We start from the raw sequence: 16,082 nt of genomic DNA on the forward strand, positions 1-16,082 counted from the left end.
TTTACAAAACAGAAACAGAATCACAGATGTGGAACACAAACTTATGGTTACAAAGGGGGAAAGGTGGGGGGAGGGATAAACTGGGAGATTGGGATTGACATATACACACTACTATATATAAAATAGATAGCTAACAAGAACCTATTTTATAGCACAGGGAACTCTACTCAACACTCTGTGATGACCCATATGGGAATAGAATCTAAAAAAGAGTGGATATATATATATATATGTATAACTGATTCACTTTGCTATACACAACAAACTAACACAACATAGAAACTAACACAACATTGTAAGTCAACTATACTCCAATAAAAATTAATTAAAAACATAAAATAAAATGAGGAGATGGAATCAGGTCCTCTCTGATGTGAAAAAAGCCAACACTTACACTGCACCTACTATGTTCCCAGCACTGCGTGATGTGCTTTCATAAATGAACTTATTTAAAATCTTCGTTAATGGACTTCCCTGGTGTTGCAGTGGTTAAGAATCCACCTGCCAATGTAGGGGACATGGGTTCGAGCCCTGGTCCGGGAAGATCCCACATGCTGCAGAGCAACTAAGCCTGTGCGCCACAACTACTGAGCCTGCGTTCTAGAGCCCACGAGCCACAACTACTGAGCCTGAGTGCCGCAACTACTGAGCCCACATGCGGCAACTACTGAAGCCCGTGCGCCTAGAGCCCGTGCTCCACAACAAGAGAAGCCACCACAATGAGAAGCCCGCACACCGCAACGAAGAGTAGCCCCTGCTCACCGCAACTAGAGAAAGCCCGTGTGCAGGAACAAAGACCCAATACAGCCAAAAAAAAATTTTTTTAATTAAAAAAAAAAAATCTTCGTAACATTCATAGGAGGTGGCACTATTGAATCTATTTACTGAGAAAATTTAGGCACAGAGAAGTTAAACCACTTGCCCGAGGTCATACTGATAGTAAATGATCCAAAGATTGTTGTCATAGCACAGAGTCAAAGCACAGCTTTACTCATGGTTTCCAACTAGGTTGTGGATTGGAACCAACTGAGAAGTTTCAAAACAAAAAGAAACAACTAAACAGATTCCTAGGCCCCAACGAAGCCCTTTTCAATTTGGGGTAGAATTCACAAATCCATATATTTTATGAAGCTTCCTGGACACTTGTGATGCAAACAGTCCAAAGTCTGACATTTAGAAACTACTGATATAGCCTTATTTGCCTGCAGTGGAGAAGAAGGAAGTTGTATTATAAACTTACACAATGCCACAGACTTGAATTGTTTATTTATTATGTGCCAGACACTCCGCTGGTCAGTAGTGATACAAAAATGAGAAAGAGGCTCCCTTTCCTTAAGAAGCTCACAACCTCCTGAGGGGGAGAGACGCATATATAAGTAGCAAATCGCAATACAGTATGGAAAATACAGTAAGAAAGATGTTCAAAGTGTTACAGAAACACAGCAGAAGAGGAATTAGTCATGCCTTGTGATTTGGGGGAGTTCTCACTGAAGAGGTGACACTGAATGATGAGTAGCATTTCTCCAGGTTTAAAAAAAAAAAAGTCTTTTGGCTTTTATCTCATTAGTATTGAGAATTACTTGGATAGTATAAAGTACAGGTTGGAGCGATTTGCATACACTTTGGCAGTTGTATGGAGGATGAATTGGAGTGGAGAGGTATGAGGCACAGAGATTAGTTGGAAAGCTATGGAAACAGTCCAGGAAGAGAAAGAGGCTGAACTACAGTAGGGAACAGAGGACAGGGAGATTCCAGAGTCAGTCTGAGGTAGACATGGTAGGACTTGTCAACTGAGCAAAGGTAACTTTAAATGATGTGTGAATGAATTTGCTATTGACTAAATCAAGGGTCAGGATCAAGATGAGGGAGATAGGGCACTAAAGTAGGGAAAAAAATGAATTTAGTATTAGACACTGAACTGAGTGTGAGTCCCCATACCCAAGTGGAATATACAGCTCTTGGAAATATAGTTTTGGTGCTGAGGAGAGCTGAGGAATGGGATATAAAGTTGGTGATCATCAACATATAATGGACAGTCATGATATTATTCAGAGAGCAAAAGTTAACATTGGTTGAGTGTTTCCAATGAAAGAGGCACTAACATAGGTTTTACACATAATCTAGTCATTTAAACCTTACAACCCTGTGAGCTAGGTACTATTATTTCCTCATTTTATAGAAGGTAAAGTAAAAGCATGGACAGGTTGAGTCACTTGATCAAGGTTACCCAGGTAGCAAGTGATAGGCCTAAGGGCTCAAACCTTGGTAGACTGATTACAGAGCCTATATACATAACCAGTTTGATAGACTGCATCTCATACAGAAGGAGAGAAAAAGAGGACTGGTTTTAAGGCGAGGCCAAACTCCCAGGAGTAATGTTAAAGGACTCCTTTTAAGCACAGCTAAATTCTGAACAGACGCTTAGCTCGAGGTTTGGAAGGATGGAGGAAAATGAAACACTTTGGGTTAAAGCTTTCACATACTTCAATGCTTCTTGCCATTGGAGTCTAAACCCTTGAGGTCACCTGGCTTTGCGGTGAGACGCCCAGTTTCCCCCTCCCCATTATTTGACCTATAGACGCTCTTACTTGCTCCAAGATCTTCATAAACAACGCTTCCAACTGCTTCTGCTTTCTCGTGGTGCTCATCCTGGAAACCTCTCGTGAAATAGGGAACTGTATAAAGAATTATGAGAATATTGAGTATGGGCAAATAGCAGGGGGAACTACTAGTTGTATGACTCTGGTAATTCACTTTACTGTTCTGTGCCTAAAAATCCTCATGTACTAGGTAATCCATAACATCCCTTCCAGCTCTGATACTCTATGTCATTGAATCTAATAGATACAGGAAAGAACAGGGCACATTCTTGTCTTTGCATTGGCAGTCACCTGTGGGAGCAGAGTGATTTCGTGCCCTGGACTAGCTAGTATAGTATAGCTATGATGGGAAGGTGAGAAAAGAAATGTATCAGCAGGTGGATATTTGGGTTTTCTTGAGTCTGGTACCAATATATCTCAGGAAGGTGGCTCATTCAAGGATTGGGAGTCATTTCCTTACCACCTGGACGCTGCAGATGAGAAAACAAGAGGATAATAAAAGCCAAAGAGATGCAAAGTCATAAAGCATCAGGGAGGAGTGGCCACATCTGCCCCTTCACTATTTCTAACAGGAGTCTAACACTAGCTAGTTACCTGCACATGGAAAATGTCATTAAGAAGACAATGGAACTTTTCATCCAGCAGTAACTTGACTTTATTTTGAAGGTTGGTCTGTCGTTCTTTATAATGTTTGCAAGTATCCAGACCTAGTACATTGGCCATGAGTATCTGGATGGTATAAAAATTCTGATGGAAGCTGATCTTAGTCAACGCAATAGCAATAGTCCTGTTTATAAGAAAGTCAGGAATCAGAGTTTTAAAATATATTTTTTGAAAACAATAAAGGTTGAAGGAAAGCCCTGACTCCTCATATTCAGTTGTAATGACAGATTTCCCAAGCTATCTGGAAGCTGTTCTTTATTGGAGGTTCAGATACCCTCCCTTATTCCACTATGCTTCTAAGCTCTGTAAATGTATCCTAGCTATCCCCTCTTCTCTAGCCCTACCGCCAATGCCTGGGTTCAGGCCCTCATACTCTCACCTATACTCCCTAACAGCATACTACTACCCCTGTCTAGCGCCAAGACTCTCTGAATGCATCACCTTTATGGAAGCCTGAAGCACCTAGGGAGATGCAAGTCTAGGTTAAGTCTAGACTCCTTCACGTGACATATAAGCCTTTCCAAGTCCTCATGGTCATTTCTTGCCACTCTCTGCCCAGCAGTCTACCCTCCACCAACAACAAACCGGTGAGTGTTCCCTGTACATCCAACTGTTTCTTCTCTTTATGCCTTTGCTTTCCTCAGCCTGGAGTGTTATCACTTCTCACAGTCCCTCCTAATCCCTCATTTCCTGTTCATTTGTATATATCAGCTCAGGAGTAACCTCCTGGAAATCTTCCCTGATGCCCTCAGGTTGGATGACATACCCCTCTTTCTCGTAGCTTTTATAGTACTCTACTGCGTGCTTCTATCACTGTCCTCACCACATTCTATTTTTACTGTCATCTCTCTTTCCTTCTCTTTTGTGAGAACTCCTTGAGGGTAGGGATCAGATATTATTGGTCTTCAAGGCTTTGCAACTTGTTATGGATTCATTTATGCACCCCTCCCCCCCCACCAATTCATAGGCTGAAGTCTTAGCCCTCAGAATGTGACCTTATTTGGGAATAGGGTCATTGCAGATGTAACTAGGTAAGTTAAGATGAGGCCATACTGGAATAGGGTGGGCCCCTAATCCAATATGACTGTCTCTTTATAGGAAGGGGAAACTTGGGGGATTCCCTGGTGGTCCAGTGGTTAGGACTCGGTGCTTTCACTGGTGTGGCCCAGGTTCAATCCCTGGTTGGAGAACTAAGATCCCGCAAGCCACGCAGTGGGAAAAAAAAAAAAGAAGAGGGAAATTTTTTGGACACAGACAGCACACATGGAGAACATCATGTGAAGATGGAGGCAGAGAAGGGGGTGATGCTTCTACAAGCCAATGAACACCAGTGACTGCCAGCAACCACCAGAAGCTAGGAAAGAGGCACAGAACAGATTGTCCCTCACAGCTGATGGAAGGAACCAACTTTATGCCACCTGGATCTTGGACTTCTACCCTCCTGTACACCAAGATAATATACTTCTGTTGCTTAAGCCACCTAGCTTGTGATGCTTTGTCATGGTAGCTCTAGCAAACTAATATAGCACTAAGTTCCTGGAACATAGTAGGTACTCAGTAAGTGATGGAATAAATGAGTGTTTTCTGGCTATTTTGAATTATCCTTTCAACAATGTTAAAGATATTTTAAAACTAGTGTTTCTCAGGCCTGGCATTAAAAAAGAGTAGAAACATAGCTAAAAATAAGATTAATAAGAACTTTCCCTAACTTAAAGCCTTTAGGTTAGATGGTGAAAGGATGTGAGACACCATTACCATTGTCTTGGTCATCACCACTGTTACTGAATACCATACCGTCCACCTCCATGAGATGGGTTGTCCCAAAGAGAGCCCTCATGACATTCCTTATATGAAAAGAGACAAACAGCATGAGGTAAGTGCATCAGCTCTGCCTTCCGAAGGAAAATCCAGAGGCCTTTCATTCTCTAACCATACGCTCAGGCCTCAGTGGTTTGAACTAGTGATTCCCCGTCGGCCACATGGATAAACTTACGTATTTGTTCTGCAAACCCAATCTATCCTCAACATTTATACCAGTTGTTCTCAAACTGTGCATTAGGAAACTTAAAAATATCAGTGTCCAAGTCCGTCCTGGCATTAAATCAGGATCTCCAGGGGTCAGCCCATCTTCATTTTCTCAGTTTGATATGTTTATCATTAATTACTTATCTAGCACAAGGGGCATGACACCCAATAATAACTGATAGATTGTGGATAGTTTACATAGGCAACTTATATAAAGGAGAGGAACATTGAAACAAATGAAACTCTTAAAGATGTCAAGATTCTCTGGATTCACAAAAAAAATGGTCATTGCAAGACACTCACCTGTGGTTCTCACCTTGGGCCAGGTACTCAATTTCCACTAGTAGCTCGCTTTTTCCATATCCTGATAATCCTTCGTACATCAGGACTCGGCTGCAGTTAGATATCAAAAATTCCTTCATAGTACACATGAAGTATTTGATCTCCTTATCGCGTCCTGTTATTTTCATTTTTTAAAAAGGGAGCAAACCCAATCAACATAAAATAGTCTAGAAACATAAAAAAGCACATAGTGATACAGCTTCTAAGAATACCCTTGGAATTTCCATGGCATTGTTCATGGAGTTTCTTGAGGTCCTGTGCACTTTAAAATTAAAAAAAAATCTTTCTCTAGAACTTTCCAGTTTAACAATGTGGTTTTACAGTTTTGTTTTGGTTTGGTTTGGTTTTTTTTGATTCCCACAAGCTGTGAGGGAAAGGATTCTTATAATGCTCATTATGATGTCCATTTAACTTTAGTGTAGAAAACTGAGATTTGCTTAAATTATACAACCAGGAATTAAACCAGGGCTATCCGACCCTAATGCTTGTTTTCTTTTCCTTTTTCTGTAACACACTAGAAGTAACTATAGATTATTACATTAGGAAATCAACTTAATAAAGTTAGGATTCCCATGTTGAACAATATGGATAAACAGTTTTTACTTCCGATTCTGTGAAGGAAAACTTGCTCTTTGTAAATGAGAAATTATACTTATCTCAGGGCTACTAAAAGTATTAACGGTGATAAAAAAATTCAATTTGCTTTAAAAAACTCATATATAGATTAATTCTATCATAAGAACAACCTAAATTCTTAGTAAAAATAAATTATAGTTTTTTTCCTTATTATAAAACTAATGCATGCTCACTGTAGGAAATATAGAAAACTTAAAAAGGAAAAGAAGAAAATAAAAGTCATCTTGGGTTACAACCCTATCACTCTTATTTTTCTTATGTGTCTTTAAATATGTGTAACAGGATGCCCTGACTGAAATCTGAAACTCAGCCTACAATCTTTGAAACCTGGGTGGGCGGGAAGGAGTTGGCAGAACGGTAATTTCTGTCAAAAGAGCTGGAGACCAAATCAGGGCTGACTCTTCCTTCTTTGCTGGACAGATCACTGTGGAGGGCCCATTCTGTTATCCATTAATAGAGTAAATACATACCTAGGTGTTAGCTAAAGTCTATTGAAAACCAAGACCACTACTCTAAGCTTAGATGTTTTATACAAAGAAGCTGAGTGTTTATTTGGTAATGTAAATTTCTGGGTAAGATTTAGTGAGAATTACTCTGCAGACCATATTGCTTCTTTTAGGTGCAACATTTCCTTTCTGAAAGCACATTTGAATTTCAATTTTGTGAGATGTGTAGTATTGTTCTTTGGCCTAAAGTTTACACAGGAACTTAGAAGATGCCCAGAAGGCTGCAAAGCAGACTCTTCTAGCTGTTTTATGTTCTATTTGTCTAGAACACATACAGGTAAGAACTTACTGATTGTCTTTTTAGTTGGATTCTAAAATGAGGTTAACTCAACTTGCCTTGAAGTATGCATACCTTGTTTCTATTTGAACAAGGCCCTAATACCTGAGACTGTTGTACGCATTTTTGACACTAAAAGAACACTTTTTGTTCACTTTAGTTTTGTTATCAGTTAGCATATACAATTTCACTTACAGGCACTCCTGTAAAAGAAGGGTGTTTCCCATACTCCTAACCTCTGACAGTCTGTTTTTGGTTATAGCTTTAAGGAAAGATATGTGGGCCTGATCTTTACCTTATACTGGTGAAATCAGGGCAAAAAGTCAAGTACAGAGAATTCCCTGGCAGTCCAGTGGTTAGGACTCTGAGCTTTCAATGCTGAGGGCCTGGGTTCAATCCCTGTTCAGGGAACTAAGGTCTCACAAGCCATTCAGCAGCAGCCGAAAAACAAAACAAAGAAAAACACACGCACAGAAAACAAACAAACAAACAAAGGCAACTAGACCAGGCTGAGAAACATATGCCTATTGTAGCAATGTATTCTAATATGTCTGTCATAGTGAGTCCTCAATTTTGTAGAAAGGGGGTTAGGACTTCCATTTACTGTCAATCATTATCACAACAAGCATATCCTAGGATGAAAAGTTAGGCCTCAGAGGAGGGTGAGAGTGGGCATTCCTTCTCCTTTCTAGCCTTCAAGAGTTTGGGGATCTGGACTTATAAAAAGTGATGTGCTTGCAGACTCTGAAAACTACCTGAATGCACTGAAAGTTAGGCATTGCTGCTGGCTCAAGTGCTCTTTGAAGTTCTGGAACTGTTGCCTTCTTTTATGCTCTGCTGACATCAAGATTCTGTCCTAATACTCCCCCAAGGTGTGGGACAGAGCCTCTTCTCAATTGCCCTAACACAGTTATGACCGAGATTTAATTTATAATGATACTTTTAGGGATGTTCAAGTCTAACAGAAGGAAATTACAAGTGTTACTTGAAATGGCTGCCTTCAGAATCCACAGGCCAATCTTCATGTGGGTCTCTTCTCTACCTCATTTTGTGTCTACTTCCCTGCATAGTCTTGAGTTAGCTTTCTTATGATAGGGTCTCTCTCACCAAGAATCACAAAAACATCACTGCCGGATGGATCATAGCTCTAAATGTAAAAGGTAAAACAAAATTTCTGGAAGAGAATCTAGAAAAATATCTTCATGACTTTTGGATGAGGAAAGATTTCTCAAACAGTATACAAAAGCACTAATTATAAAGAAAAAAATTGATAAATTGGATTTCATTAAAATCAAAAGTTGTGTTCATTAAATACATCACTAATAGAGTAAAAAGGCAAGCACAGAATGGGAAAAGTTACATACAGTAAAAACAAAGGGACCCATTTTCAGAATATACAAATAATTCCAACGGATCTATAAAAAAATACAATCCAATTGAAAAATAGACAAAAGATTTGTACAGACACTTTATAAAAGATGATTTCCAAATGGCCAATAAATATTTGGAAAAGGCACTCAACCACATCAGGGAAATACAGATGGAAACCATGGTGAGATACCACTATAAACCCAACAGAATTATTAAAATTATAAAGACTGAGAAAACTATCTACCAAAATTGTACCCTTTGCCCCAACAGTATCACTCCTATATATATACTCAACAGCAGAAATGCATACGTATGTTCACCATAAGACTTGTACAAAAATCTTTATGGCAGTATTATTCATAAGAACCCAAACTGGAAACAACTCAAATGTTGTACAAAAGCAGAATGAATACATTGTTATATACTTATAAAAGGGAATATAGTCATCCCTCTGTATCCACAGGAGATTGGTTCCAGGACCCCCGGGGATATCAAAATCTGCGGATGCTCAAGTCCCTTATATAAAATGGTGTAGTATTTGCATACAACCTAAACACATCCTCCTGTATACTTTAACTCATCTCTAGGTTGATTATAATAGCAAATACAATGTAAATGCTATGTAAATAGTTGCCAGTGTGCAGCAAATTCAAGTTTTGCTTTTCGGAATTTTCTGGAATTAAAAAAAAAATTTTTTTTTTGATTTGTGGTTGTTTGCATCCCTGGATGCACACCCTGCCGATACAGAGGGCCAACTGTACTACAAAGCAATGAAAATGGATGAATTATAGCTACATCCAACAATATGGATGAATTTCATAATGTAATGTTGATTAAAAGAAGGCTTATGTAAATGAAGACCCGAGAGGCTTCCGGGAAGATGGCGGAAAAGTAAGATGCGGAGATCATCTTCCTCTCCACAGATACACCAGAAATACATTTACACGTGGAACAACTCCTACAGAACACCTACTGAACGCTGGCAGAGACCTCAAACCTCCCAAAAGGCAAGAAACTCCCCACGTACCTGGAAGGGATTAAGAGCGCTGCTTAAAGGAGCTCCAGAGATGGGCGCGAGCCGCGGCTAAAAGCGCGGACCCCAGAGACGGGCATAAGACGCTAAGGCTGTTGCTGCCGCCACCAAGAAGCCTGTGTGCGAGCACGGGCCACTATCCACACTCCCCTTCCGGAGAGCCTGTCCAGCCCGCGACTGCCAGGGTCCCAGGATCCAGGGACAACTCTCCCGGGAAAACGCACGGCGCGCCTCAGGCCGGCCTCTGCCGCCGCAGGCTCGCCCCGCTCTCCGTGCCCTTCCCTCCCCCACGGCCTGAGTGAGCCAGAGCCCCCGCATCAGCGGCTCCTTTAACCCCGTCCTGTCTGAGCGAAGAACAGCCGCCCTCCGGCGACCTACACGCAGAGGCGGGGCCAAATCCAAAGCTGAGCCCCAGGAGCTGTGAGAACAAAGAAGAGAAAGGGAAATCTCTCCCAGCAGCCTCAGAAGCAGCGGATTAAAGCTCCACAATCAACTTTATGTACCCTGCATCTGTGGAATACATGAATACAACGAATCATCCCAAATTGAGGAGGTGGACTTTGAGAGCAAGATATATGATTTTTTCCCTTTTCCTCTTTTTGTGTGTATGTCTATGCTTCTGTGTGAGATTTTGTCTGTATAGCTTTGCTTCCACCATTTGTCCTAGGGATCTATCCATCCTTTTTTTTTTTAATTTTTTTCTTAATAATTAGTTTTTATTTTAATTATTTTATTTTATCTTACTTTATTTTATTTTACTTTATCTTCTTTCTTTCTTTTTTTTCTTCCTTCCCTCCTTCCTTCCTTCCTTCCTCCCTCCCTCCCTCCTTTCTTTCTTTCCCTTTCTTTCTTTCTTTCTACTTCTACCAATTCTTTCTTTCTACTTTTTCTCCCTTTTATTCTGAGCCGTGTGGATGAAAGGCTCTTAGTGCTGCAGCCAGGAATCACTGCTGTGCCTCTGAGGTGGGAGAGCCAACTTCAGAACACTGGTCCACAAGAGACCACCCAGCTCCACATGATATCAAATGGTGAAAATCTCCCAGAAATCTCCATCTCAACACCAGCACCCAGCTTCACTCAACGACCAGCAAGCTACAGTGCTGGACACCCTATGCCAAACAACTAGCAAGACAGGACCACAACCCCACCCATTAGCAGTGAGGCTGCCTAAAATCATAATAAGTCCACAGACACCCCAAAACACACCAACAGACGTGGACTTGCCCACCAGAAAGACAAGATCCAGCCTCATCCACCAGAACACAAGCACTAGTCCCCTCCACCAAGAAGCCTACACAACCTTAGCCACTGGGGACAGACACCAAAAACAATGGGAACTATGAACCTGCAGCCTGCAAAAAGGAGACCCCAAACACAGGAAATTAAGCAAAATGAGAAGACAGAAAAACACACAGCAGTTGAAGGAGCAAGATAAAAACCCACAGGACCTAACAAATGAAGAGGAAATAGGCAGTCTACCTGAAAAAGAATTCAGAATAATGATAGTAAAGATGATCCAAAATCTTGGAAATAGAATAGACAAAATGCAAGAAACATTTAACAAGGACCTAGAAGAACTAAAGATGAAACAAGCAATGATGAACAACACAATAAATGAAATGAAAAATACTCTAGATGGGATCAATAGCAGAATAACTGAGGCAGAAGAACGGATAAGTGACCTGGAAGGTAAAATAGTGGAAATAACTACTGCACAGCAGAATAAAGAAAAAAGAATGAAAAGAGCTGAGGACAGTCTCACAGACCTCTGGGACAACATTAAATGCACCAACATTCGAATTATAGGGGTTCCAAAAGAAGAAGAGAAAAAGAAAGGGACTGAGAAAATATTTGAAGAGATTATAGTTGAAAACTTCCCTAATATGGGAAAGGAAATAGTTAAACAAGTCCAGGAAGCACAGAGGGTACCATTCAGGATAAATCCAAGGAGAAATACGCCAAGACACATATTAATCAAACTGTCAAAAATTAAATACAAATAAAACATATTAAAAGCAGCAAGGGAAAAACAACAAATAACACACGAGAGAATCCCCATAAGGTTAACCAGTGATCTTTCAGCAGAAATTCTGCAAGCCAGAAGGGACTGGCAGGACATATTTAAAGTGATGAAGGAGAAAAACCTGCAACCAAGATTACTCTACCCAGGGCTTCCCTGGTGGCGCAGTGGTTGACAGTCCGCCTGCCGATGAAGGGGACATGGGTTCATGCCCCGGTCCGGGAGGATCCCACATGCCACGGAGCAGCTGTGCCCGTGAGCTATGGCTGCTGAGCCTGAGCGTCCTGAGCCTGCGCTCTGCAGCGGGAGAGGCCACAGCAGTGAGAGACCCGCGTACCACAAAAAAAAAAAAAAAAAAAAAAAAAAAAAGATTACTCTACCCAGCAAGGATCTCATTCAGATTTGATGAAGAAATTAAAACCTTTACAGACAAGCAAAAGCTGAGAGAGTTCAGCACCACCAAACCAGCTTTACAACAACTGCTAAAGGAACTTCTCTAGACAAGAAACACAAGAGGAGGAAAAGACCTACAATAACGCACCCAAAACAATTAAGAAAATGGGAATAGGAACATACATATCAATAATTACCTTAAATGTAAATGGACTAAATGCTCCCACCAAAAGACACAGATTGGCTGAATGGATACAAAAACAAGACCCATATATATGCTGTCTACAAGAGACCCACTTCAGACCTAGAGACACATACAGACTGAAAGTAAGGGGATGGAAAAAGATATTCCATGCAAATGGAAACCAAAAGAAAGCTGGAGTAGCAATTCTCATATCAGACAAAATGGGCTTTAAAATAAAGACTATTAGAAGAGAGAAAAAAGGACACTACATAATGATCAAGGGATCGATCCAAGAAGATATAACAATTGTAAATATTTATGCACCCAACATAGGAGCACCTCAATACATAAGGCAAATACTAACAGCCATAAAAGGGGAAATCGACAGTAACACATTCATAGTAGGGGACTTTAACACCCCACTTTCACCAATGGAAAGATCATCCAAAATGAAAATAAATAAGGAAACACAAGCTTTAAATGATACATTAAACAAGATGGACTTAATTGATATTTATAGGACATTCCATCCAAAAACAATAGAATACACATTTTTCTCAAGTGCTCATGGAACATTCTCCAGGATAGATCATATCTTGGGTCACAAATCAAGCCTTGGTAAATTTAAGAAAATTGAAATTGTATCAAGTATCTTTTCTGACCACAACGCTATGAGACTAGACATCAATTACAGGAAAAGATCTGTAAAAAATACAAACACATGGAGGCTAAACAATACACTACTTAATAACGAAGTGATCACTGAAGAAATCAAAGAGGAAATCAAAAAATACCTAGAAACAAATGACAATGGAGTCACGACGACCCAAAACCTATGGGGTGCAGCAAAAGCAGTTCTAAGAGGGAAGATTATAGCAATACAATATTACCTTAAGAAACAGGAAACAGCTCAAATAAACAACCTAAGCTTGCACCTAAAGCAATTAGAGAAAGAAGAACAAAAAACCCCCAAAGTTAGCAGAAGGAAAGAAATCATAAAAATCAGATCAGAAATAAATGAAAAAGAAATGAAGGAAACGATAGCAAAGATCAATAAAACTAAAAGCTGGTTCTTTGAGAAGATAAAGAAAATTGATAAACCATTAGCCAGACTCATGAAGAAAAAAAGGGAGAAGACTCAAATAAATAGAATTAGAAATGAAAAAGGAGAAGTAACAACTGACACTGCAGAAATACAAAAGATCATGAGAGATTACTACAAGCAACTCTATGCCAATAAAATGGACAACCTGGAAGAAATGGACAAATTCTTAGAAATGCACAACCTGCCAAGACTGAATCAGGAAGAAATAGAAACTATGAACAGGCCAATCACAAGCACTGAAATTGAAACTGTGATTAAAAATCTTCCAACAAACAAAAGCCCAGGACCAGATGGCTTCACAGGCGAATTCTGTCAAACACTTAGAGAAGAGCTAACACCTATCCTTCTCAAACTCTTCCAAAATATAGCAGAGGGAGGAACACTCCCAAACTCATTCTACGAGGCCACCATCACCTTGATACCAAAACCAGACAAGGATGTCACAAAGAAAGAAAACTACAGGCCAATATCACTGATGAACATAGATGCAAAAATCCTCAACAAAATACTAGCAAACAGAATCCAACAGCACATTAAAAGGATCATACACCATGATCAAGTGGGGTTTAACCCAGGAATGCAAGGAGTCTTCAATATACGCAAATCAATCAACGTGATACACCATATTAACAAACTGAAGGAGAAAAACCATATGATCATCTCAATAGATGCAGAGAAAGCTTTCGACAAAATTCAACACCTATTTATGATAAAAACCCTGCAGAAAATAGGCATAGAGGGAACTTTCCTCAACATAATAAAGGCCATATATGACAAACCCACAGCCAACATCGTCCTCAATGGTGAAAAACTGAAAGCATTTCCACTAAGATCAAGAACAAGACAAGGTTGCCCACTCTCACCACTCTTATGTCAACATAGTTTTGGAAGTTTTAGCCACAGCAATCAGAGAAGAAAAGGAAATAAAAGGAATCCAAATCGGAAAAGAAGAAGTAAAGATGTCACTGTTTGCAGATGACATGATACTATACATAGAGAATCCTAAACATGCTACCAGAAAACTACTAGAGTGAATCAATGAATTTGGTAAAGTAGCAGGATACAAAATTAATGCACAGAAATCTCTGGCATTCCTAGGCACTAATGCTGAAAAATCTAAAAGTGAAATCAAGAAAACACTCCCATTTACCACTGCAACAAAAAGAATAAAATATCTAGGAATAAAACTACCTAAGGAGACAAAAGACCTGTATGCAGAAAATTATAAGGCACTGATGAACGAAATTAAAGATGATACAAATAGATGGAGATATATACCATGTTCTTGGATTGGAAGAATAAACATTGTGAAAATCACTCTACTACACAAAGCAATCTACAGATTCAATGCAATCCCTGTCAAACTACCATTGGCATTTTTCACAGAACTAGAACAAAAAATTTCACAATTTGTATGGAAACAAATAGCCAAATCAATCTTGAGAACGAAAAACCAAGCTGGAGGAATCAGGCTTCCTGACTTCACACTGTACTACAAAGCTACAGTAATCAAGACAGTATGGTACTGGCACAGAAACAGAAATATAGATCAATGGAACAGGATAGAAAGCCCAGAGATAAACCCACGCACATATGGTCACCTTATCTTTGATAAAGGAAGCAGGAATGTACAGTGGAGAAAGGACAGCCTCTTCAATAAGTGGTGCTGGGAAAACTGGAAAGGTGCATGTAAAAGTATGAGATTAGATCACTACCTTACACCATACACAAAAATAAGCTCAAAATGGATTAAAGACCTAAATGTAAGGCCAGAAACTATCAAACTCTTAGAGGAAAACATAGCCAGAACACTCTATAACATAAATCACAGCAAGATCTTTTTTGACCCACTTCCTAGAGAAATGGAAATAAAAACAAAAATAAACAAATGAGACCTTATGAAACTTCAAAGCTTTTGCACAGCAAAGGAAACCATAAACAAGACAAAAAGACAACCCTCGGGATGGGAGAAAATATTTTCAAGTGAAGTAACTGACAAAGGATTAATCTCCAAAATGTATAAGCAGTTCATGCAGCTCAATAACAAAGAAACAAAGAACCCAATCCAAAAATGGGCAGAAGACCTAAATAGACATTTCTCCAAAGAAGATATACAGACTGCCAACAAACACATGAAAGAATGCTCAACATCATTAATCATTAGAGAAATGCAAATCAAAACTACAATGAGATATCATCTCACACCAGTCAGAATGGCCATCATCAAAAAATCTAGAAACAATAAATGCTGGAGAGGGTGTGGAGAAAAGGGAACCCTCTTGCACTGCTGGTGGGAATGTGAATTGGTACAGCCACTATGGAGAACAGTATGGAGGTTCCTTAAAAAACTACAAATAGAACTACCATATGACCCAGCAATCCCACTACTGGGCATATACCTTGAGAAAACCATAATTCAAAAAGAGTCATGTACCAAAATGTTCATTGCAGCTCCATTTACAATAGCCAGGAGATGGAAACAACCTAAGTGTCCATCATCGGATGAATGGATAAAGAAGATGTGGCACATATATACAATGGAATATTACTCAGCCATAAAAAGAAACGAAATTGAGCTATTTGTAATGAGGTGGATAGACCTAGAGTCTGTCATACAGAGTGAAGTAAGTCAGAAAGAGAGAGACAAATACCGTATGCTAACACATATGTATGGAATTTAAGAAAAAAAATGTCATGAAAAACCTAGGGGTGAAATAGGAATAAAGACACAGACTTACTAGAGAATGGACTTGAGGCTATGGGGAGGGGGAAGGGTAAGCTATGATAAAGCGAGAGAGAGGCATGGACATATATACACTACCGAACGTAAGGTAGATAGCTAGTGGGAAGCAGCTGCATAACACAGGGAGATCAGCTTGGTGCTTTGTGACCGCCTGGAGGGGTGGGATAGGGAGGGTGGGAGGGAG

The 16,082-nt window shown here is 39.8% G+C and overlaps 1 protein-coding gene across 1 annotated transcript in view; it reads right to left on the minus strand.

The window, feature by feature from the left end:
* ADCY10 (adenylate cyclase 10) overlaps window positions 1-16,082 on the minus strand; it is a 96,106-nt gene that overhangs the window by 55,684 nt on the left and 24,340 nt on the right. The window contains exons 13-15 of the mRNA XM_060009236.1: window positions 5,592-5,745; window positions 3,195-3,387; window positions 2,589-2,675 (exon numbers count right to left, since the gene is read on the minus strand). Of these exons, the coding sequence (XP_059865219.1) occupies window positions 2,589-2,675; window positions 3,195-3,387; window positions 5,592-5,745 (434 nt within the window). The remainder of the gene's footprint in view (window positions 1-2,588; window positions 2,676-3,194; window positions 3,388-5,591; window positions 5,746-16,082) is intronic.

The sequence above is a fragment of the Delphinus delphis genome, chromosome 1, assembly GCF_949987515.2.
Source record: "Delphinus delphis chromosome 1, mDelDel1.2, whole genome shotgun sequence".
NCBI classification, from domain to species: Eukaryota; Metazoa; Chordata; class Mammalia; order Artiodactyla; family Delphinidae; genus Delphinus; species Delphinus delphis.